We start from the raw sequence: 24,471 nt of genomic DNA, 5'->3' as shown, positions 1-24,471 counted from the left end.
TATAGCATTCAGTAATTAATAATGTATGCAAAGATGCATTCCTGACAGGAGAAAGCTTTCAGTTGTCTTCTCCAGCAGGTGCAGCTTTTATACTCTGTAGGTACATTTCCAATTCAAAACTGCTAATTTTCCAATACAGCTGTTACTTACCTGATGTGTAAAACTGTTTCTTGATGAGATCTCAGCAAGATAGACCAGAAAGGCAAATAAATATATATACCTGACACTGCTGGCTATCATGAAAGTTATGAATTCTTTTTCCCTTTTTAAGGATTCAAATATTTTCAAAGCAGTTTTTTTCAGAAAACTGTGTTGCTACTGAGAGTAGCAAGGCAAACATGTGAGTAAAAAGTCAAAACTATTTTTGAAGAGAAAAAATCCACATCAAGAAAAAGAAATAGTAGGAATAGATTACATGTTACTGATGCATAATTCAGATTTTAGAGATGAATCTCAAGGCTGTTGTTGCTGAGATACTGAGAAACTCCCAAATCTTGCAGTTAACACACCTACAGTCAGGCAATGGAGATTGCAGTCTGGATGCAACCAGTTGTCCAGGAAGGCAAAAACCCCAAACAAACTATGAGATAAAGCAGAATAGATGCAAGGCTTATTATCCCCTAATGAAAGGTATTGAATCTGAATGTACATGACAACACAAACTGATAGTGCATCTGGGCAGTAAAAGCATGAACATGGCAGACAATCACCGTTCTTATTTTTAATAACTGCGTCTCAGTGTGACCTCATTAGCTGTTACAAGGTTACAGGGATGCTACTAGCTCCAGACATTGTACAGCTTGTTTAAAATACAGAAAGACAATAAATGGCTTAAAAGCTGCTCTTATGTTCTTTCATCTTGACATAATGATTCTCATGTTGCAGGAGGTGTTAAAGGTGGAACTCAATCGACTTCAGCAGTTCTTCCAGGAGGTAAAGGTTTGTCGGCTCCCCCTGAATCCCGCGCTTCTTGTCCAAGGCATTGAGGCAGGCGTAAGTCTGGTTCATGCAATGGATTATAAAATTTTCATTTTTTTCTTTTTCCTGTAAAGGGGGAGAGGGAGTAAATGACTGCATTGAATGGGAAATAATCTTACTTTTACTCAGCATAAATCATCTGGTAAACTGACATCCGGCCTCATGCCCTTGAAACTGGAGGCCTTTGGTGGAGGCAGAGGTGAAGGGGGCTGCTGGAGTGGGTGTAAAATGCATGTCTGCCCCTGTGCAGCAGCAGAGACTTCAGACTCTGAGCAGCCTCCTCCCACATCATCTGTCCTGCTGTGGCATCAGTATTGGCAAGGCCACCTGGCTGCCCTGAAGCTGAGATTTAGTTACCTCCTGCTCAGGTAGCTCTTGGTCACAGTTTTTTGTCGTCCAAGATTATCCCCAGACATGGATGGGAGCAGATAATGGTCTAGAGATAGCTCTCTTTTGGCTGAGGTGGACTGAAAATTGATAAAATATTAAAATATTCATAGTAAGGTACCTGTGTCTATGACCACTATTAAAAAATACTTAGAAATAAAGGAAACAACAACGCTCTTTAGAGTTACTTGTTTTGTCTTTGATCACAGTACTAAGACTCAGTTATTCATGGTTTAGAAATATTTTTTGTAAACAGTATTATGCCAGGAATTAGCTGATCCAGCTCTGGAGAAGGAAAATGTGTCCATCAGCAAGGGATAACAAACCTGAAGAGCCATGTATATTACCAATTATAGCTGCCTAATTACAGCAATTTGTGAACTATTTTTGTTCTCTGGCTCATTATCCACAGTGGACCTTATTCTGAGAGGTGCTGATCCCTTCAATTGCCTTTGACCTGTGATTCTCTAAGTAATTGCTATTCAGACTTGATCTCAATGGGAACAGAGGTCTTCTAGCACCCCACAGCCTTGGGCCAATTGTGTGTGATATAAATCAGAAAAATTTGAAGCCTGCTGCTTCCCACTGCTTTCAGGCTTTTTGGAAAGAATCACTAATAGGAAGGTATCTCACCATACAATCATGCTATTTATACTGCACCAGCCTAGCTGGACAGATATAAAATGTTTAACTATAAGTATCAGAAGACCATTTTTTTTTAATTTTTCTTATATCATTATAGACTGTTATCTTGCTATAAATACATGCAGTTTCTTGATTGAGCTATATGTCAGTATAATCATGCAAATTAGAAACTTTAAGTGCTTATAATTGCCCAAATTTAATTCATTTTGGTGTCATCTATTGATTTTACTAGAAGCAAGCACTGCTGCCAGCTCTATCAGTAATGCATTATCTCACAGTAACCTTTCAAGCACTCATTGAGACATTTCAATTGGCAAGATTCCATAGGGGGTCAGGATGTCATCATCGATAATAGTTATTGCACTTTGCAGAGGTATGATGGGACTAAGAGAATATTTGATGCTTGTACCATGCTTTGAGATGTTTAGATGAAAAGCAAGAGACAGATGTGTCTAGTAGTGGTTTTGTTCAAATTAGCCTCCATTACACTCCACCCAGTAAGGATAACAGTGGCTCCTGTGGGGTGCTCATTATTTCTAGAAACCAGGGCATTGATTTACAGCTGTCTTTAGTGGGTTTTTTTGGTGGGTTTTCCCCTCCCCTTTTTTTAATGATGACAATAATACCACCCTAACTTGCACTGCATTTGCAGTGCTCGACTCATTAATGCTTTTTGCAGCCCTTTGAGGGCATCAGGTGGAAGGAGCTTTAGGGCACAATAAGTCAAAGTTTATGTTTAATTAAAATAAATTCCACATAAAATAGATTGTCATTATCAGAATTTCCCATATGCTCAGCTAGAATGAGGTCACCAAAGAAATTAGCAAGTTCTTTGCTTCCAGAAAGATTGTATGATTAGACAATGATTTATGGGTTTTTTTCCAGAAAATAATAGGACCAAAGGCTTTTAAATGTTTTATAGATTCTCATTAGGCCAGTCTGATGGACTTCGTCCACTTGGTCCCAGACAAAGTTTATCATTAATAGGCCTGGGTCAAAGTGAAAAACTGTTAGTACAGAAAATATTACCCATTCATATAATCTGATTATTGAGTGAAACACATTATCTGAGAAGACATATCTTATTTTCCTGATTGTATTAGACATTAGAATCAAGACCTATTTATTTTTGTCATCAGTGTTACTGAGTAGTATTTAAAGAAGGTACCTTTTTCAGAGGTATGGCACTAACCTAATGTTTTCTATATTTGACACTGTTTTCTCTCTCATCTTTTTTTTTTTTTTCCCTGAAGTCATGTTCATATTTTACATCCAATGCATTTCCATTAAAAATCTCTTTCATCAATGCAAATGCTCCGAGTGGAAACATCAATGTTATTTTTAAGGTATGTTCCTCCTCTAATTCTCAGTTCCTTCTGCATGGAAGATGTTGATTTAAAATTCACATAATTTATAATTTTAACCTTGAGCCTGAGAGTTTTTAATTTGGCTCTGCTCTTCACTTTTTCCAATTATTTTTGACACTAGAACTTTTGGCAGAGTATGCCAAGGCAGTGCAGTCAGTATCAACTTTTTGATCAGTAGAAAATTAAATGACTTCCTGCAATTCTTTTTCCTAGTGGAGACAACCAAGATAAAATAAGAACTTTATGCTTTAAACATGGTTTATTTTTCACACTAGAGTCAGAAGGTAAGTCTCAGAGTTCAGAATCATTAAATCCAGTAGCCTTGTCCATATTTCTCTAAAAATCAAAATACTGGAGTGTTGGAGACCATTGAAGAAAGGACACTGCCCCTAAGAGCCAGCCCAGTGAAATGGGCTGAGGGGAGAGCAGAGGACCTCTGTCCCATTGGCATTACCTGGAGAAAAGGACTCTGAAAATAAACTGGGTTATTTTCCAGTTGTCACATTCAAAGCTTCAGAGTTCAGGGTGGTGCTGTGTCCAGCCACAAAAGACAATGTATGCAATATAAAGTTCCTTTTAAATGGGCAACACACTTCCATGACAGTGGATACCGTTTCTAGAGAATGCTGAAGTTCATAAAACGGCTGATGGATACCAAATTGTCAGTGTTGCCAAAGACATTATTCCTAGATATTTTGTGATAACATATTCCAAACCACAATCCAAAAAACAGATAAAAATAAACAAAAAAAAAAGAAAAGAAAAGAAAAAAAAAAAAAGAAAGAAAGAAAAGAAAAAAAAGAAATTGAAAATTGCAAAAAAAGACAGTGAATTAAATTAACCTTTAGAGCAGCTGCAGTTCTCAAAAATAGAAGTATGCTTTTCAGGCATGAGTTTGCAGAGGGCTAGCAATGTTAAGTTTTTCTGGCCTTTTAGAAAGCTGGTTCTTGCACTATATCATCTGAGAATCCATGTTAAATAGACAAGTTCCTACCTACTTGAGCACCTTGAGCAAGTCATGGGCACACAAATATTTGCTCTGGTTCTACCCAGAGAGTATTTTCCTTGCTCACTAACATGCAACAACCAACCAACTGTTCGACTGCAGGAAAAGTATTGCAGCTGACATCACTTTCTGCTGTCAGCAACCACTGTGTTAAAGTATCTTTTACTTGTACTGAAATTTTACTATCTGTTCCTGATGGATAATGCAAATATAAAATGGTAAGCACTGATACCATACTAAATTGTCTGCTGAGTGTATATGTGAGAGAAGAAGGAAAGGTAACAAGTTTCTACTCAAGTTTAGGTACTAAGAGGAATAATTGGAATCAAGATTACCCTTAAGAGAAAGAAAAAAATTGTTTGGGTTTTTTGTTGGTTTTTTTTAAAGATTAGTTTAGTCTCCCTCCGTACTCATTTAATGGGAGTAAATGTAGGTGCTTATATAAAAAGAATGCAATAAAAGAATAAACTACTTACAAATAGCAATAAAAGTCACGTGTATTTTAGATGAGGTGGGGAGGGGGGAACAAAAAAGCAGGGCTTTTGTTTTCACAGGCCATTTACCCAGCCATGGCTGAAGATAATCTCTTCATTATCTCCTGTGGCTACAATTAAAGCCCTATTTCACTAAGATTATTGTTTGACCAACTCCATGGGGAGAGTAGTCAACACAGCATCACTGTTTGAAACTGAATATGAATCATGTTGTGGATAAAATATAAATTCATGATAAAATTCCCCTTCAGCCTCCTGCAAGTACCAAGTTGTGAAGCTTAACATTGGACAAATGCTGTCATTTGTGAAAAGGGATCTAGGATTAGGTAGACTTTAAAATGTAACTAAATTAGGATTCTACCTCCAGCTTAAATTTTCAAACTCTAATAACCGCATAGGAATAATAAGCAGAAAGGCTGAAGTTAATCAGGGAGCTTTTGTTACCATCTCAGTGGCTGCCAAAATCATTTCTTCCTGCATATGCCATTTACACTGTCCTCTTCCAACACAGAAAGAAAAGCAGCAACTTTAAAGAACAAGAGGGATTTACTGTAAAATGAATGTAGCTATTTTGTTGAGGGGGAAAAAATCCAAATAAGGAGTTATTTCTATCTGATATTGAAGGAGGAATCTGAATTTCTTGTGTGATTTTCACAGGTAGGTGATGATCTACGTCAAGATATGCTGGTCCTGCAAATTGTTCATGTGATGGACAACATTTGGCTCCAAGAGGGACTGGATATGCAAATGATAATTTATAGATGTTTATCTACAGGAAAAGGCCAAGGTCAGTTTTACATTATGAAAGTTACCTGCATTACATTGTTCATATCTCATGTAAACAACGCTATAGAGAAATCCTTCCTTCTATTTTCATGGGTGTCTTATTTATCTTTCCCTTTCAAAAGTAATGCTAAAATTTCTCTTACACCGGCCCTAAAATGTGTGCTTGACTACTCCAGAATTTTAATTTTATTTATTTATTCTTCCTCTCCAGAAGGAGAACAACAAAACTCATTGAATTTTGTAGTATCTTGTACTAGAATTTTATAATAGCCTCATACCATCAGCTTGCATCAGGTTCTTCAATGTAACTCCACACATTAAAAAGAAGGTTTGTAGAAAAAAATTGACCATAACTGCTAAAGTTTTAATTTACTGTGGTCCTGTAGAGATGCTTAAATGCATGTGGCTAAAGAAAGTACCTGTAGACAAGTGATGACAACTTTGTAGTGTTGAGTTTGAAATATTACTCTTGTGATTTATGATGCTTAGGGCAGTCCTGACTTATGTGAAAGTTTTATTTCTCTCTTTTATGGTTGTTACAGCAGAGCTGTATCAGGGATACCAATTGCTTGCTAAAGAAATTTACTGACAGCAATAAGCTTACTATTTTTTACTGACTCTCCAAATCTTTTACTGAAAATAATCCTTGCATAAATAGAAGACTGATGTATCCATATAAACTGCTTTACTAAAAAAAATAAATATTCATTACTTTCTGAGGCACAATAAAGAAATAAGTCAGGATGAATGATCTGAAGAAGCTAGGAGAAAGTATAGATGCGTTCATGCACATGAAGGGTGGTTGAGGTGACCTGAAAAGGATCCTCCCTTTGCAGAGATGGGAGAGAAAGCTTCAAAGGCAAATAATACAATACCGTTTTGGAAAGGTATATATATATTTTATATACCATATAAATATAAAATATATATAGTACATACATTTATATTATATTATATTATATTATATTATATTATATCATATCATATCATATCATATCATATCATATCATATCATATTATAGTCTTTCTTATATAATAATAATTAATTTGATTTTGCCAAGATACAGGGATCATCTGCAAAAAATATTCTCTGCCACACAGTCTCTTCCTATCGGCAGCAAACCTCAGTGTCTAACAGATTTCCCTCATGATGTCTTTCCTATGAACTACAGAAATGTTAATATATATAAAAAGTATATAAAAGGACTTCGTGACATGCTTGTGGTAATATAGGACATGGTAAAGTAGCCTTGTGCACCCAGATCTCCCAAGGGTACTGACTTGATCCATGGGCCACATTTTCTGCACAAGGGAGGTACGAGTTGGTTATGTCACAATCATGGGAACACAGAAATTGCTTTTAATAAAAATGTGAAAAGCAGATGAAGCACTGGTAGGATGCCACTTTCCAGGCATGGTATAGTACAGGAGCCTGTCACCAGCCAAAATTGTTAGAGGAAACTCTTCTGTAATGCAGAGTTGTGGGATAATGTGCCAGGGATATGGGCAGGAGGCTGGCAAGCCAGGTCTCAGTTCCAATAAAGGAATTAAGTGCATGGAGTACAGGCAGAGGATTCAAGTCAAGCATCAAAAAATGCTTGGCTTCTCTCTGCACTTTAAAGCCCCAGTTTATGTCATCTTGGAACATCCTCATTTCTGCATTATCTAGTGTCCTTTCTCCCAGCTATGATCAGCATGACATGCTACATAAAAATGTGTGTACCATTCTTGACAATAAATGCATATAGCTTTATAATTCGTAGTAGATATCTGATCCTATTTTGTGCATGTTCTACCCACTTTGATTCTTGCTAAATTGCAGGCCTTTTTGGTACCTTGAGGCAGTTATTTCTGCAATAATGTAATTGGTGGGTTTATTTCTCATTTGCAGAACTGCAAGTTCCTGTGTCCTTTGGTTTTTTTCTGTCCAAAAAGAAAGGAAAAAAAAATTAATTCTGATCTCTATTGTCTGTTACATTCATTGTTTTATCATCTTTTAAACACGTATTTTTTCTGCATGAAATGATCCAACAATAGGCAATATGCATTGATGATGTTCTTATCTCTTTGGATGAATGTTTTTCATGTAAATTCTTTTCTGTCTGATCAGGATTGGTACAGATGGTGCCAGATGCTACCACACTAGCGAAGATCCACAGGGTGTCTGGTCTGATAGGACCATTAAAAGAAAACACAATTAAAAAATGGTTCCGTCACCACCATCCCCTGGAATCAAGTTACCAAGAGGTAACATTGAGTGAAGTTTATTATACATTTCATGTTTTCCCATGGGAAAGAAGAAACCAAATAGCTCTAAGTAGAAAAAACAAATGGCTCAGGCACAGGACAAAAAAGTCACTTCCATTGAAGCCAGAGAATCATATAAGTGCCACTCTCTTTCTAAGGAGATGCTCTGGATCAAGTGCATCGTGATACATTTTCTGTGAAAATGTGTCATCAAGATGTTTTGAAATTTAGTAGTAAAGAGAAGAGTAGCTGAAGTAGAAATTAGGTATAGAATTCAACACCATTTAATTTTTAGGTTAGCTCTCTAAATCCTTTATTTTTTAGAAATCATTCAAAGTCTAGGAAGATTTCCTTTATTTGGAAATGACTGTCAATACCCACTGTTTTAACAAAACCACCTTGTTTATATGATATTGTAAGATCATGCTTTTCATCTCATATTGTAGGATCACATTTAATTAATCTGATTTTATGAAACCAGACATTATGCATGAGCCAAAAAAAAATAAAATTAAAATTTATTTATTTCCCAAGCAATTCTTTCTACTCATTCATGATTATATGGACACGTTCTGAGGCCCATGAAAAACTTTTTAATATTTGTTTTGCTGGGGCACTTTTTAGAACCCTAATCTATGCCCACTGTAGAATAATAGCGAAAATTTAAAATCTGAAGGAAAGCTTTGAGTGTCTGATACTCTGAAATTGAAGTGCTTTTATATCAGTTTACTAGTAGATTTAGTAATAGATGGCAGTTATAAAATCACTGCCATGTGCTGACCTTGCAGTCATTGGTGAACAAACCTTTCTCCTTTATTTTTTAATAATTTTTTACTCACACAATACTTTTCCTATGGTGCTCAAAAACTCATGCAGCATAAGCTTTAATATCCTCATTTTATAGCTGGATGAACAAAATCACAGCAAGCTTAAGTGTTTTATCCAAGGTAATTGAAGTGGTCAAGTAGTACAGTTGTTAGACATAAAATTCAGCCAACTCTTGAGTTTTGGCCTAAGTCCTCCACAGAGCTGTCATCCATATCAGCCATTGCAAGTGACACCTTGAATCTACAGGAAAATCTCAACTTCCATCAGCCAAGGTAAATAATTATTTAGATATTTTTTCCAAAAACGTAAAGATCACACATTAGTATTGTTCGGGTTTCTACATAAATCAGTCACATTGTGATTGAGCTTGGTGGGAGATTAAGACTTTTGGATAAGAGCTTGCATTTTCAGTTCTTAAACAGCAGGTAAGATTGAGAAAAATAATAAAAAAAAAAGGTATTCCTTCTGCTCTTGGTTTTTAGAGTGGTCATAATTTGAATCAGGATTAATAGTCCTTTGAGAGAGGAAGCTGAATTTTTGTGTAGTAAAAGGGCATGGTTAGATTCTTCTACCAGAAGCCACAGTTGTTAAATACTTCAAACTGAAGTTAGCAGAGAACACGGAATCCACCTCTGAGTGTCTCAAGAGCAGAGCTTTACCTTGTACACTTTCCTACATCTATGGGCATATCTTTAGTGAAGAGCAATGTCATAAGAAAGTGTTGTAAAGAGTATTGGAACACGGATCTGAATGTGCCGGTCTATTTATATGAAGCAGGCTACCGATGAAAGCACACATCTCCATGTGAAGAGCATCAGAGGAGCAGGTTATATTAAACACATCTACTAGACTGGTTTTTGAGTTAATCACTCTCTTGGGAATCTCTGCATGACATCAGGTTTGATCCCTGTTTTATTCAGATTCACAGATTCTCAGAGCAGAAAACAACTTAGCCTTTCTTTGTTTCAGTTCATTTCTGTAAGATGGGGTTTAAGCCTTCAGACTAGAATGTTGTTAAGAGTTGATTGAGAAAAGCTCCTGTAGGAGCAGAGCAGTAGAGTGGGTGTAAAATAACCTTTCTTTACAAAGCAGCTGGTCAAATTTGTGGATTTACAACTAATTTGCAATTTACAATTGTTTTTGCAAAAGACATTCAGGCTATTGATCAGAAAGTGTCAGCTTCCTGCCAAGAAGCTTGTTATTCTTAGGTATATTTCACCTGAGAAGTTCTCCATAAAATTCCAAGTATCCATAAAACACAAGGTTCATCCTTCTTACATTGTAACTTTGAAATTTAGTATATTACTTGTTTGAATACCATTTCCAGTAAGTGCTTCTTTTTTATGACCTAGGTGATACGGAATTTCTTTTATTCCTGTGCTGGCTGGTGTGTTGTTACCTTCATTCTGGGAGTCTGTGATCGACACAGTGACAACATCATGCTGACAAATGCTGGGCACATGTTTCACATAGATTTTGGAAGATTTTTAGGTCACGCACAGACCTTTGGAAGCATACGAAGGTTGGTATCTATAGTAACACACATATTAAACTTTAAAGCAATGTTCTGAAATTTCAGTCTTACCAACTCCCACGGAAAAAATACGAATGAGATATTGGAGGGTTTTTTACTTTCTGAATTTTCCAAAATAACACCTTTCATTGACCTAAAACCAAAACAAACAAACAAACAAAACCCCCCAAAAACCCATATAGGAATGACTGAGAAATTAAATAAAGAGAAATTGGAGATCCCATTTCATTCTTAAGAAAAAAAAAAAATCTAAGTCCTTGTTTGGTCAGAGATTTGAATGCTGCAGTTCAGTTGTGACCAGAAAATTAAATTGGCCTCTGCCAAAAGAATTCTGATGTCATTTGTGGTTTTTCTAGCAAAGTAACCTTCCTAGAATGGATCGAAACAGGATGTATCTAATTGATGAATTTCTTCACATATGTAGAAAAGTAACCAAATAGACATGGAAAAAAATTACATAATGTCCCTGTAGACATTATGCAAAATGCAAAATTTTTCATAACCTTTTGAAGTTTTACATCTGTCCACACTGATCTCAGTGGATGGTTTACAAATGTTTGATTTTAGCTAACTAAGACTGTGATTTTTCTGCGTTTGTATCTATTTGCAATGTAACTATCCCATTATACAGACAAATAAAATAGTCTGAATGACCATTCTGGTTCCTAATATGAACATCCTATGGATTAATGGATTGGAATGGAATGAGAAATCATAGAACAGTGCCAGTATGTGCAAAACACAAGCTGTTGTAGCAGAGCAGAGAATAGATATAGGAGACCTAATATTGACAAGATGCCTAGTGTATGTTTGTGGGGTGTCTTTCCTCTATGTTTCCTAATAATCGTAGAATCATAGAATCATAGAATCAGCTGGGTTGGAAGGGACCTCTGAGATCATCGAGTCCAACCCTTGATCCACTACCACTGCGGTTACCAGCCCATGGCACTGAGTGCCACATCTTTCCAGAACTAGTCCCAGAATTAAGTTTGAATTGGTTGTTCCTTTCTTTTTTTCTCTTTTTGTTTGGTGTGTTTTCTTGTTTTTCGTTGTTTTTTGGGGGTTATTAGTTTTCTGGTTTTTTTGGTTTTGCTTTTGTTTTTTTTTTAAGATGGCCTTTGACTATTCTAGACTATCTCAGTGTGTTAGACAGAAATAACAGCGTGGGAGTATTGGTATGAGGGAAACTGATGAGGCTAATAAGTACTTCTAAGCTAGGCAGTCAAAAGATTTAGTTGCAGTGCTCAGAATTATCGTCAATCATTCAAGATACGCTTGCTTAATCCTACTTACTTGCTGTGGAAAGAATAAAGCAGAACAAAGTAATAAAGAAAAATACTCATGCAGACTCCGAGTCAAGTGCTGCATCCCTGACTCTAGCAAACCTCATTTTTGAGCCTGAAAGGAATTTTCTTGAGCAGTAATGTTACACGAGCAAAGAATTAATTTAGTTTGAGTGATAGGATGAAGCGAGTGTAGGGGGGGCAGGGAACATAACAATGAAATTTAGACAGATGTCATGTAATAGCAATAATAAAACCAGATATTAATTTTACAGTTCTGAAAACCAATAAACTATACCTTTTAATAAAATCTAAGAAAGTTACTTTAAATCTAGTCACTTCCATATACAGTAGCCTATTTTTTTGTTTGTTTCTCCAAGCAGTATATGGCTTTTAAACAATAAAATAAAATAATACATCTCAAAACCCCCATTCATGGCATGCCTTCATGGTTCCTTAGTAAATCTATCACTCACATTTAACACTAGGCTGTGAATGTGACTGGATTATAGTTATCTTCCTCATATCTAAAAGCAACATGAGAATTGAGTTTTTAGGAGCTGTATTCCCCTTCATGAAACATATTTGTAACTCAGGAACACAGGGATATTGCATTTCTACATCTCATAAATTTCAGACTCTCCCCCAAAATTTGAAACTCTCAGTGCCATTTGGATCTATTTATTCCCACAAGTCCTAAACTAGGTGTAGCTTCTGTTTTTTTATAGCAGCTCTTTCTATTATATTTTGTGGTTTTATTACATTTTTATTTTAGTTCCTTTCACCCCAACAGTACCAGATCCCTTAAATAATACTGATAAAATAGCAGCACAATGCTTTCAAATCTTCAGAATTATTGGTGCTGGCCCTTGGGCTTTTGTAGAGCGGATGCTGTACACATTGCTGTGCAGTTCTATAGGTGGGTTTAAAGGTTAGAAAGTACCTTATACAATTCACTGCACATGCATTTGGTCTTTATGAACATCGAGCAAACTTTTTTATTGTTTTTCATGGAATCTATTCAAATTATGAAGGCTTATAGAAAAGGACTCCCTGTCTGAGGTTTTTGAAATAGTTACTCCTTTCAGAATTTATAAAGATAACTTGCTTGCCACAACTGTCCATTTACTGTTCTCAAGAAGTGCCTGTTGCCATTTACATACTCTTATTCCTCACAAAGCTTCATGGGGATAAGTCCTCTCCAGTATTCTGTGTATGTAACATTTCTTCTGCTGTAAATAAAGTAAAAGGCATACATGACAGCTTTGAGAATATCATGCTGTCAGGCATGGGTTGCAGTTCCTTCCATCAAATCCAATATGAGTCTTCAGAGAATCCTTTGAAGCTGATATGATTCATGCAGTCATGCTTACTTTTGCATTCATGATTGTATAACACCCCATCAAGGGATTAGTTAACTTTTTTAATTCCTGCCCTCGTATTTAAATGATGTCAAATAAATCTGCTCAGTTTTGAGTCCATGGCACAAATCAGTAACTCAGCTCTTACTGATTTCAGAGGGAGGAGAAATCTTGAGCTTTATTTTACAGTTTCATGTACCTTCTACATGCAACAAATATGTTAAATAATACCTATAAAAGTTCTGTACCTGTGCCTAGGAACTGATGTTTCAGAAGTGTTGGAGAGAGACAAATGGTATAGCTAACCAATAGCATAACAACAGAGCTTGGCAGAAAAATTATTCCCCAAGTCCCTGAGGGAACTTTCCTACTGAACCATGAGATGTCATTATCTTTTTCTGTCTTTTTTTTTTTTTTTTTTTTTTTTTTGGTGTTTTGGTTTTGTTGGGTTTTTTATCTTACTGGATGACACATTTAGTTAGTGATAGTAAAATGCTCCTTTTATTCTCTAATCGAGCTGCCACATTTTACCCTACATTCCCCTAAAGCAGTGAGTTCTGCATTTACATTCAAACTATATGAAGAAACATTTCTTGATTACTTTCATGTTACTATTCTAAGTTTTATCTACTGAGTATTCTGTGATAATCATCATAGGTTCTCTCTTGCTGAAATAGGTGTAACAATATCCAGGTAATCATACAGGACTATGTCAGTCATCAAATGGTACAGAAGAAGGTGTCTTGCTCATGATTGTACCTCCTGTGCTTTCTTTGCTTCTGTTTTCTTCTTTCAGCACTGACTGTTAGGTTTCTTTTAACACTTCCATTTTAGTGCTTTAAGTAGTAAGAGATTTACTTAAATCCTGTCCTAACTGAACTAATCCTAATTTCAGCAGTCTCATCCTCTCTACCACCAGTCACTTCTAGCATCATCTACACTTTATCAATGATGTGTATTCTGAAACCTGATGGGAAGATGAGGAGTAGTCCAACTCCTCGTATGCTGTATTTTCACCTCACAATAACTTAGATGTCCTACTTTTTTTTTAAACACCCTTTTATTTTATTTTATTTTTTTTAACACCCTGGTTATTTAAAACACTCACTAGCCTTTCTTTTCCCTGATCTGGATCAGAGAGACCCTCTTGTCTCTTTGCCAAAGTAATCCCACATTTTGGCATGGTTTTCCCAGAAGTTAAATCTGCTAAGCCGGTTTTCTTCTACAAAGTTAATTACTAGAGACAGCCTAACTATTCCACTGGGAAATTACAGTTTTTTGAAGGAAGTTTAAAAAATATGGGAAAATTATGTTTCCCACACTTTCTTCCTACATCATTGTTCTTCTATACTGGAAAACATTTAAGAAAGTTCTAGCATGTGGAGAAGCAGAAGTGCCTCTTTTTATTTTAAAAGTAACACATCTCTGTTTTACTAACCTTGGATGAATGTTACTGTCTCACTGAAAGTGTTTATTTGGAAAAAAAAATTTAAATTTTTCTTATTTTTTTATTTTTATAATAAAAGCTGAAAAGCTTTTTTTTTTATACAGAAAAGCTGATATACATATAGGTAGAAATAATTTGTATCTACAATTTTTATTATATATTTTATATATAATTATATATATATGTTATTTAATGAGGTGGTTATTAATATTATTTGTATGTATTATATAAAATTATATATGTAATTACTGTCATATATATTTCATTTATAGTATCTACATGTGTTCCATCTTTTTACTAAAAGAGGAAAATGTAGGGAGGAAGGAAGATAGGAATTTGAGAATTTCACATTTTACTTTCTTTTTTTTCTCCTGTTAAAAAAATTATTTAGGGTACTCATCAAAGGAAGAGACTAAAACTTGAAAGTAAGAATGTAAAGTATAATCATTTTTCATTTTGTAAATTTTTGCATGAAGACTGTTTGGCTAGCCTTCATTACCTGCTGAAAGATTCATTAAGAATTCTCAGTATACCTATTTATTAATTCATTTTCTACAGTTTAAATTTATTTTTCTGGCATGATCAGTCTGGATTTATTCATTTATGGGGACTGCTAACTCCTAATTCTTTGCTACCATCCACTTTAAGCACTTTCTGAATGCCACCCTCCAAAAATCTATGACTGAAATTCAGAAAATATTTAATTTCGTGACCTACAGCACATTAATAGCCCAGATGATCTTAACAAGATTATACAGATGTTTAAAGAGAGTCATACATATGAGTCTTTGCGTAAAGATGGAAAGGTGAAATATGCATGAAGACCTAAAAGTGAGGCATCACCTGAGGTTTACAAGACTTAAAGGTGCTTGAATTTATGAGGTAAGAAGTCCATAATTTCTGAAAGTCTAATTGCTCCAAGTTAAAGACAAAAAGCAGAAGTCCAGACTGAAAACATACGAGCAGCACAAGTTGCAGCTGTGAATTTCAGATGCACTTCAGTGAAGTTTTCTGCCTGTTTGCAGGCAGGTGTTTATTGTTGCTTCTTTGATGCTTTCTCTAATTATCAAGCCTGGATAGTACTTTGCCCTTTACCACTGGTTATTTATTTTCAGTAACAGCCTCTTGTAGTGGGCATTCAGCTAAAGCTTTTTGAAATCAAAATGACTTATGTTCACTGTCCACTTTTCTATTCTTAATTTTTTGGTAACCCTTTTCAAAGCAACCAGAGAGGTAAGGGGGATGCACAGTGTCTCCCATGCAGTGGTTGCATGGATTTGCCCTTTTCCAGTTCTGTCCATTCAAGTGCATTGTTCTTCTGATGAACTGAGTTCCCTGAAACCCAGTTCTCATCTGCTGCAGCTATCAATATCCTTCTTGGTTTTTCATTTGGTCCAAGCATGGCATAAACTGCTTTGCTATGTTCACGAACAGCTGCTTCCTTGAAGGATTTGTGTCCTTATTAACAATTATCTGGGTTAAAGAAATTGTTTGATGCCTTCAGAGCCACCAGTGGAATTCCTTCCTCTTTGGGAGATTTACTGCACATGAGTTATTTCAGTGATTTCCTATCAATTTCCTGGTGCAGAGATTTCTTCCTGCCCTCTCCTATTCCCTCCTTCTCTTTCTTTTAGTCACCCTGTGATTTATTTTTTTTTCTTCTTGAGTGTGGCTCTAGAGGCAGGAAGTTTAACAGTAAAACAGAAATAAAAGAGAGGAAAAAGACATCATGTTAGGTGTCCATTTTGATTGTTTGATTTTATTTGTTATCCTTTTCAAAGTATAACTCTTTACAGATGTGTATTTTCTCTTCTTGGTCCCATCAGAAACATTTTGTTGTAGCATTTCTTTCTCCAAAAGCTTTCAATATATATTGTTCTATTTTCAGAGGGAGCTGTTCTCTCACACAATCGGGTGTACATTTACATTCAGTTCTCACACACAGTCAAGCATTTTGCTGCTTGCTCTTGGTATCTTTTTCTGCTTCTTCTGCACACTACACCTTTGTCCTTCATTCTTAACTGGAAAGCATACTGATAGATGTAATTCATGTAAGATTTCATCCCCTTCCTTACGGAATTTCTTGGCCACTTAACTTCATCACTGGTTTCTCTGTTTTGCCTAATGATACACAAAACTCCTGCAACAATCCACCACTGTGTTTTTCAGATAGACATCTCTTACTGAAAAAGACCTGTTAGCTAAATAATCAGTATGTATAGGATACAAGCCACTTGTCCTATTTATTTTAAGGCAACTTTTAGGTCTGAGTTTTAAATCTTTTTTCTCAGGACTGGTGGTCAGTCAGAAAACAAGAAGCATTTGTCTGGCAGTACCTGTTAACAAGAAGAATTGCTCCAGTCTCCTCGTGAATTAACTCTCAACTGTTTTATCAATAGGGTTAGTAATAAACTCTTAACAAACCTGGAAAATTTGATGGTCTTAGAAAACACTATAAGGCATCAGGAATGCTGAACCTTGCGCTTTCAAATATAGGTATTGAACGTGAAGTATATAAAGAGATTAAATCCACCTTAACATTGTTAGGTAGGCCTGTTGCTGGTGATTCCAGCAAAACACTTTATCTGTGTCTGCATAGAGGATCCTAATGCAGCTCAGAAGGTCACTGAGTTGGAACCAGTAGTACTTTTTAGCTAAGTCAGATGCACGTGGCTGCTCCAGGACAGTGTTTGAAGCTATTGAATACATATATGTTACTAAAACAGTGTACATCTTTCAGGGAGGATCTTTTTTTTTTTTCTAAATCTTCCAAAATACATAATGAGATGACTGTACAAAATGGTTGAAATTCTGTGAGAAGTAAATAAATACTGTGATCAGACTGCAGAAATCTACTGCCCCAGAGACTGAGGCACTGCAGCCAGAGTGAAAACCATCAAGAGATGCCTGGAACCAGTTTCTGCTTTCCCATCATGGGTCTTTTTTCTTCATGCCAATTTTCTTGTAACAAGGTAAGCTTCCAAATTAGACCCAGTAGCAATACATGCTGCAAATACTAAGTCTACATTAGGAACTGTAACCATGTCTAAGCTCAGCTGTCAACATGTGTGTTAGCTATACTGTCAGCTACCATAGCAATCCAATGTGGTCAGGTGTAATCAACTCTCCGTGATCTGCAAACTCACTCTTTTCAATTTTCCCACAACGAAAGGGATTTTAGTAAATCACATTCCCTAGCACTTTGCATGGGAAATGGGGCACAAGTCAGTAGTTACTATGGCTCAGTTTACACGGGGAAACTAGATGTTAGCAGAATGATTAATCAGAGCCCTTAGCTTAGGGGAGGATTACAACTTGTTTTCTATCATAGCCTTTAAGCGTGATTAAATCTCAATGTAGCCAATTCAATTACTGACAGGCACAGATAAATCTTTCAGAATAGGCCAGTCCAATCTATGAACTATTTCTTTTACTACTGATTAAAAATAGTGAGTATGTCCAACACTGATTTTACTGGAAAGCTAACATTAAAGCTCTGATAGTAAAAAATAATTATAACAGCAAAGTTGATATATGCATGAAAAGAAGTAACCTAATGAATAAATGGAATAAATGGACCATAATGGTTTAGAGAACTGTTCTCAGTTACCTAAGGAGGTCATGAGGTTCCTCTAGTCTGCTGTTTCTACTTCTAGAAGTAGACGATATAAAATATCACGAGGAAAACTTTGATCAGAAATGAGGTTTCAGATTCATAGTTACAAAATTTTTTATGCAGTAGATACCTCAAACAGAAGCAGAAAAACCAGAAAATAGAGTTCAAACCACATTATCTGGTCATCAAACCATTTGACTTCTAGTCATTTGGTTGGAGAATGTAGGGCAAAAATATTAGTTGCATATTTTGAATGTCCAGGCCATGTGGGTTATGAGTCAAGGATGCTTAGAGCAGTCAGGAATCTTTGTACTAATGGGATAAGTTAAAGCTAAATTCAGACCAGTTTAACTAAGACTATGTCCAGTTGAATTTTGAAAACCTCCTGGGATCATTTCTTCAGGAAACATGTTTTGGTATTTAATCATTGTGATATTGAAGGTTTTTTTTTTTGTTTTGTTTTTCTTATGACCATTAAGAAACTCTGCTGTTTCAATTTTCTCTCTTCTTGCCTGGATCTGCCTGTTTTGTAACACCCTGTAGATACTATAAGATTGCTGTTTGGTCTCCTGAAAACCTTCCCATCTTCTGGGCAAACAAGCACACCTTCTTTAGCATCTCCTTATAGGCAAGTGCTCTAGCCCCTAAATATTTTGATGGCCCTCTTCTGAACTTGCTCCACATTTCTGTGTTCATCCTTTTACTAGTGATGTATCAGTAGAACTTGTTGCACTTCATGTCCATCATCATTTTCAACTCTAGTTGAGCTCTGGCTTTCCTGACATAATTCTGCTTACTCAGGCAGCATTTCTGAATTTTTCCTTTGCAGATACTACTTACTTCCACTTCCTCACTAAAGATTGCCTCACTAAAACAAATAGAAAACAGAAAAGTTTTTTGAACAAATTTGTTGTAGATTTGCCAGTGAAAATTCAAGTGCTGCAACTGTCATTGAAGTTGATGTGAAAACTGCTGCTGGTCCAGCAAGTGAAATATTTCTATTTTATTCAAGGCTCAGAATTACTGCTGTTATGAGGTCACTTAAAATATATTTACATAATTTAGATTCTGTGCTTGCTTACTGTCATGTCCTATAATAGGTTTGTGATGGAAGTGACATCTTTCAATATTTTGATTAGTAACTAGTATGACAGGATAGAGAATATGTCCATTTTCTAGTAGGGACCTATTATAAGAGGTTTTGACTATGTTGAAGGTTGGGATTAGCAGTGATAGGTGGTTTTTCAGAAAGGGATCTGAGAGTTACACTACAGACCAGTTGAATACATGTTGATATAATACTGAATTGGAAAGTGTGAATTGTGAAGTAATCTTTTTGCTTCATGTGACACCAGTAAAAAGTTTAGCTGGAATATTTTCAACATTTTACTTTTAAAAAGATGTGTGTAAGATGTCCAGAGAAACTGCAAGGAGTCCATAGAAAAGCAATTAAAATTATCAGACATCTGGATAACAAGACTTAAGAGGAAAGGTGGAAATTATAGTCGTGAGAAGATTGAAGAAAGTCATAATAACAGTAGGCAAATACGACTGCAGCTTCTGTAAGGAAGACAGGATATTCATGTTCCCTAAGGAAAGAACAAGAATTAATAGGATGAAAGCACAGCAAGGTTAGATTAGACATTAACAAAAAAAAACCCAAAACAACCTATTAGAGGAGGTACTGCACCAGCAATTTGATGAGGAGGTTGGGGAAGGTTGGGGAAAAACTCTGTCACGAAAAATCTTTAGGATTAATAAACATTTCAGAAGCATGTTTATGGATGATCTTGTCCTGGTAAGCAGAAAGATGGAGTATGTCTTGTGGTCCCCTTTCCAGGCATATTTTTATGACTATATGCTTGCTTGAGATTAACTTTATTGAGCAGTTTTACATTGTGTTGTTCTTCAATATATGAAAGGAATACACTTGTTCATGTTCTTTTTCTGTGTCTAGAAATATGAATAATTACTGTGATTAGCTATTTTCACTTGGCTTAGAGAAATAAGCCCTCTTGTTCCTTTATTTCATGTGAGTGTGTTCTTCTTTTGGCTTTTGATACAGAGAAACAGATACCAGCATTCAAACCCTCACTAAAAGCTTTTCCTGTTTTACTGGATACATTTAAATTCCATGTAGTCATAGTGAATATTATGAGTCACTCTTGACTCAGCCAAAATGGTTTTAAAGCAGTCAGGGAATATATGAAGTCATATGCTGCTGAGCAGCTGTTTTTTAAATTGCAAACAGTTCTGTATGGTTTCCTCAGCCACTGACTCCTATGTTCATATGACAACTTGGACTACATCTGTTTCCATCTCATTGTATGACTGTGTGTGACTTGAACTTTTCCATAACCACATTATTAGAAAGTGGAGAACCAGAGTAAAGGTCATTACTTATTGGCTCCTATGCATTTTCTAACATAAAAGGAAAGCATGTGTCATTCTTGGATCTTCTGTACTGTGAGATTCATAGTAGGAAAAACTAAAACCATTGTTGACCTTACAAGCTTTGCTAACAAGTTTACATCTAGTGTTTCATAACAAATCCTGATTATCTTACTGGTTTTCTCGGAAGGCAGCATATTTCTAGTTTACAGTGAAGTCCCAGTAAATGTTCCCATCACCCCAGACAAAGTTTATTTTTGCATGATGAACTTTTCAGAGTCTTGAGGTTTCCTTTCTTTCCTCCCTCTCATGACATACCATCCAAACATTCTTAATCTCCAGAGGAGAACTATAAAACACATTCTCATGAAAATCTTAATCTCTGAAAGCAGTACACAAGAGAAAATTAATAAAAACCCTGTAAAACTAGCCTTGCTTCCCACTGAAAGACTCGGGTAAACACTTTTGTCACAGACATAGTAAAGTAGAAGTCTTTAACATCCCTGACTGCAATCAGACTCTGTTATAAATGGAGGTATTACCTTTTTGACGGATTTCTATTATAAATCCACAAGGCTCATCAATCTCATCTAGGTCTCTAGTGAGAAAAAAAAAGTGCTATCCATGATAAGATAACTTTAATGATTTTGGGAGGCTTATTTGCTGTGCATTTTTGGTCTATCTCGGGCCACACCAGTTCTCTCAATGAGTTTTTTATATTCTAGAAATCCTAGTACCTGACATTACCATGGTACAGTAGAGGTCATTCGGCAATGCTTCAAATCTGTATTTATATCTAGTGCACTGTAAAGAAGAAAAAGGAGTTTTGGTCTTGTACAGAGGTATGGTTTTGACTTGAAAAGACTTTATTTTACCATTTTTGCTGAATTCATGCTAGTTATTTCATTATTTTGATGGAAGCATAAAGTTGTAATAGGTACAGATTTTAGGCCAAGGGGCTCTTGTCCCATTGTCTGTAAACAGTGTGTTTGAATGTCCTATGGATTTAAAGTGTTAGAGGGCTTAGCTGTGATTTTGAGAGTAAAAAGTATTTCATGTTTATTTCATGTTGATATCTTTTCTATAACACCATGTGAGCAAGCTATGTGATACATTTATGTCCATATCAGCAATGTCTTTGTTAGTTATTGTCACCAGGTCTTTGGGTGCACAACAAGTCTTCTGACTAAATGCCATTATGTGGCTATGTGCCACAAAGAAGGCTGTCAGAGGTATACTGTTTTATAGAGGTATACTGTTTTGAGTCCTATGAGGTGAGGCTGAGGGAACTGGGGCTGTTCAGCCTGGAGAAGAGGAGGCTCAGGGGAGACCTCATCACTCTCTACAACTCCCTGAAAGGAGGGTGTAGCCAGGTGGGGGTCGGTCTCTTCCCCAGCAAGACAACTCTCAGCAAGACAAGAGGGCATGGTCTCAAGTTGTGCCAGGGGAGGTTTAGGTTGGATATTAGAAAGAATTTCTTTACAGAGAGGGTGATCAGGCACTGGAATGGGATGCCCAGTGAAGTAGTGGATTCTCCATCCCTGGAGATATTTAAAAAGAGACTGGATGTGGCACTCAGTGCCATGGTCTAGCAACTGCAGCAGTAGTGGATCAAGGGCTGGACTTGATCTCAGAGGTCCCTTCCAACCCAGCCGATTCTATGATTCTGTGAAATACAGAAATACAAGCTGTGCATGGGACTGAGCTTCATTTGCACAGATGTGTGTGATAAATTGAAATGCTCATGCAACACCAGGGCAAGCATTGCTTTTTTTCTTATGTAGGCTAAAACAGCCTCTCTTGTTTGCTGATGTAAATTTTCCCATGCATCATGAACAGCTGCTTGACTTGGCTGTTTGTAATGTTGCTGGCGTAGTTTTTAGGCTATCTCCTTCTATGTTTTTGTATTCTAAAGGAGTCTATGAAAATATTTTGCATCTATATGCAGACATTTAGCCCTGTCGAACGGTTTTTCAGAATCCTTAATGTTCTGTTCAGTGAGTAAGCATCTCCTCCCATTGAAACTTTGGGGTTTATTATTATCATGGGAAATGATTGTGTTGTTCCTTCTACTGGGTCTTGTCTCCTATACCAATTTGGTTTTATATGTTTGTTTGTTGTGGTTTTGTTGTTGTTGTTTTTTTTTAATTTCAATTACAAGGCATTCCATTTCTGAGCATCCAGCTTACACACCCAGGAACAGAGCTTCAGCCTCTGACTGATTGGAGAGGTTACCTTGTGGGAGAGGCTCTGATATTGCAAGTCCTCATGGAAAACTGAGGGAAACAAATTTCTGCAATGTGTTTTGCAGGTTAACAAGGGATGATAGGCCTGCTACCGTAGAAGACAGTATTAAATTAAACAGCATTAAAAATTTAAGAACCTTGTAAAACTGCTGAAAATCATCATTTTAAAGTAAAATTGATCTGTAGATAATATCAATAATAAAGTATCACTACGTGTTCAAGTAGATCCTTCAGCAGCAATAGTAAGAAAATTTACTAGTGTTGCAATCATTGTGTTATGTGGAAGTTGGCCCACAGCCCAATCCAGCAATGTTAAACACAATATTTCTTCCAGTAATGTAGTTTCTGATTTCAGTGTCTGTTTTCAGCTCAAGTAGCTTAATGCCCACAGGAAGGGCTATGGTTTCCTAGTGTAGCTCTGTCTCCTGATACAGTTGGACATGAGCAGAATAGATCATATGAAACCTTTATGGCAGTAGTTTTGACTTGGAGTATTTTAGCCTGAAAATGTAAATGCAGAAAAGAAACAAATTTCATGTTTAAACTTTCTCAAGATGCCTCAACGCCTTTAAGCCAGGAATTAGATTGGACTTGTCTAGTGATAAGTGAAAATGTTAACATTGTTAATTTTCTGGCTCTATTTCTCTTCCTTATTGACTTCAACAAATTGACTTCTGTGACCTTAATTGCATCAATTTATTTAATACTTAATGTCTATTCTAAATACCACTGTTAAACAGAAGATAAGCTAAAAGATGAACAAAGGAATGAAGTTTCTGGGAAAATCTTCTTCTCTGAATTCAGTAATGGACACAGGTTTGTAATTATCTGCAAGTCACGGCACAAAACTACACGATTTCTGTGTAACAGTTATACTGAAGTGTAACTATCACCCTGTGAGCACACATAGTGCATAAAACAGAAAAATCTGGAAGAATAAAAGTGGCTATTGTGGCCCTTTATCATTCCTGGTATTACCTACCTGGAATGGAATGCTATATTTAAAAACTTATTAATGGCATAGGCTGCTTTGAGGTGAATGACAGCCATAGAAGATCTTCTTTCAAAGTCAGCTTCTATGTGAAGCATAAACAGTCTTGAGGCATAAGAAAGGGAAGGCCACATGAACATTTCTTATGACTAAAACTTCTAGCTGCAGCCTTGAAACTCACAGCAACTCGACTTTCTGTGATAGCAGAAGGCAGTTGTTTTATAGGAAAATGAAGAAAATTCCTAGGAAAGCTTCTCCATCTCCTTTATGAATGAATCAGCAAGCAGAGTGAGTTCAGACTCAGCCCATATTTGAGGTTTTAGCAAGAAACGGAGATCCTCAAATTTGTTTCTGCATTCAGGCTTCTAAAGAAGATTTTCTTTTGAATTAAGGGTTAATCCTCTGTATATATTTTCCTTGGAATACAGCCCTCTAATCTATTTACATGACTCTGTATACACAGTTGTGGTGAGTAAATCACTGCAGTATTTTGTCTGTGTAAGGATGCAGTATATCAGGCCTTTCTGCACCTATCAAATGATGAGATTGCTAGCAGAAGCATGGCTAATCTGTTCTCTTCTGCAACAGCATGCCATAGGCACAACCTATGGTAGCTGATAAGAAAAAAAGTCAAAACTTGGTGTCAGATTCTGCAACTCATTTACTCTAGAATGAATAGAAAAAATGAAAATGTATTTAGGTTTCTTCTGTTGTAACTCAGGTCAGAAACATCCCTTCAGAATGGTATATATTTAGTGCTAGCATCATAAGTTTGGGGGTTTTTTTGTTATTGTTGGATTGTGGCATTGTAGGATTTTTTCTTAAATTCACTTCTTGCCTAGTAGGGAGTTGATATTTATATCA

At 36.1% G+C, this 24,471-nt stretch overlaps 1 protein-coding gene across 7 annotated transcripts in view; it reads left to right on the top strand.

Annotated features, from left to right (window-relative positions):
• Window positions 1-24,471, top strand: part of PIK3C2G (phosphatidylinositol-4-phosphate 3-kinase catalytic subunit type 2 gamma) — a 203,336-nt gene that overhangs the window by 120,364 nt on the left and 58,501 nt on the right. For 5 of the 7 annotated variants that reach the window (XR_003988979.1, XM_030469369.1, XM_030469366.1 and 2 more), the window contains 5 exons: window positions 886-993; window positions 3,264-3,356; window positions 5,535-5,664; window positions 7,774-7,910; window positions 10,091-10,260. Coding sequence is in view for 6 of the 7 variants with exons in the window: in XM_030469369.1 (XP_030325229.1) it covers window positions 886-993; window positions 3,264-3,356; window positions 5,535-5,664; window positions 7,774-7,910; window positions 10,091-10,260 (638 nt within the window). In the remaining variant the exon portion in view is untranslated. The remainder of the gene's footprint in view (window positions 1-885; window positions 994-3,263; window positions 3,357-5,534; window positions 5,665-7,773; window positions 7,911-10,090; window positions 10,261-24,471) is intronic. The other 2 variants (XM_030469368.1, XM_030469367.1) reach the window with 2 other exon arrangements.

The sequence above is a fragment of the Calypte anna genome, chromosome 1 (assembly GCF_003957555.1).
Source record: "Calypte anna isolate BGI_N300 chromosome 1, bCalAnn1_v1.p, whole genome shotgun sequence".
Taxonomy (NCBI): Eukaryota; Metazoa; Chordata; class Aves; order Apodiformes; family Trochilidae; genus Calypte; species Calypte anna.
The sequence above is the reverse complement of the archived record's forward strand: the minus strand, read 5'-3'. Positions and strand labels throughout refer to the sequence as shown.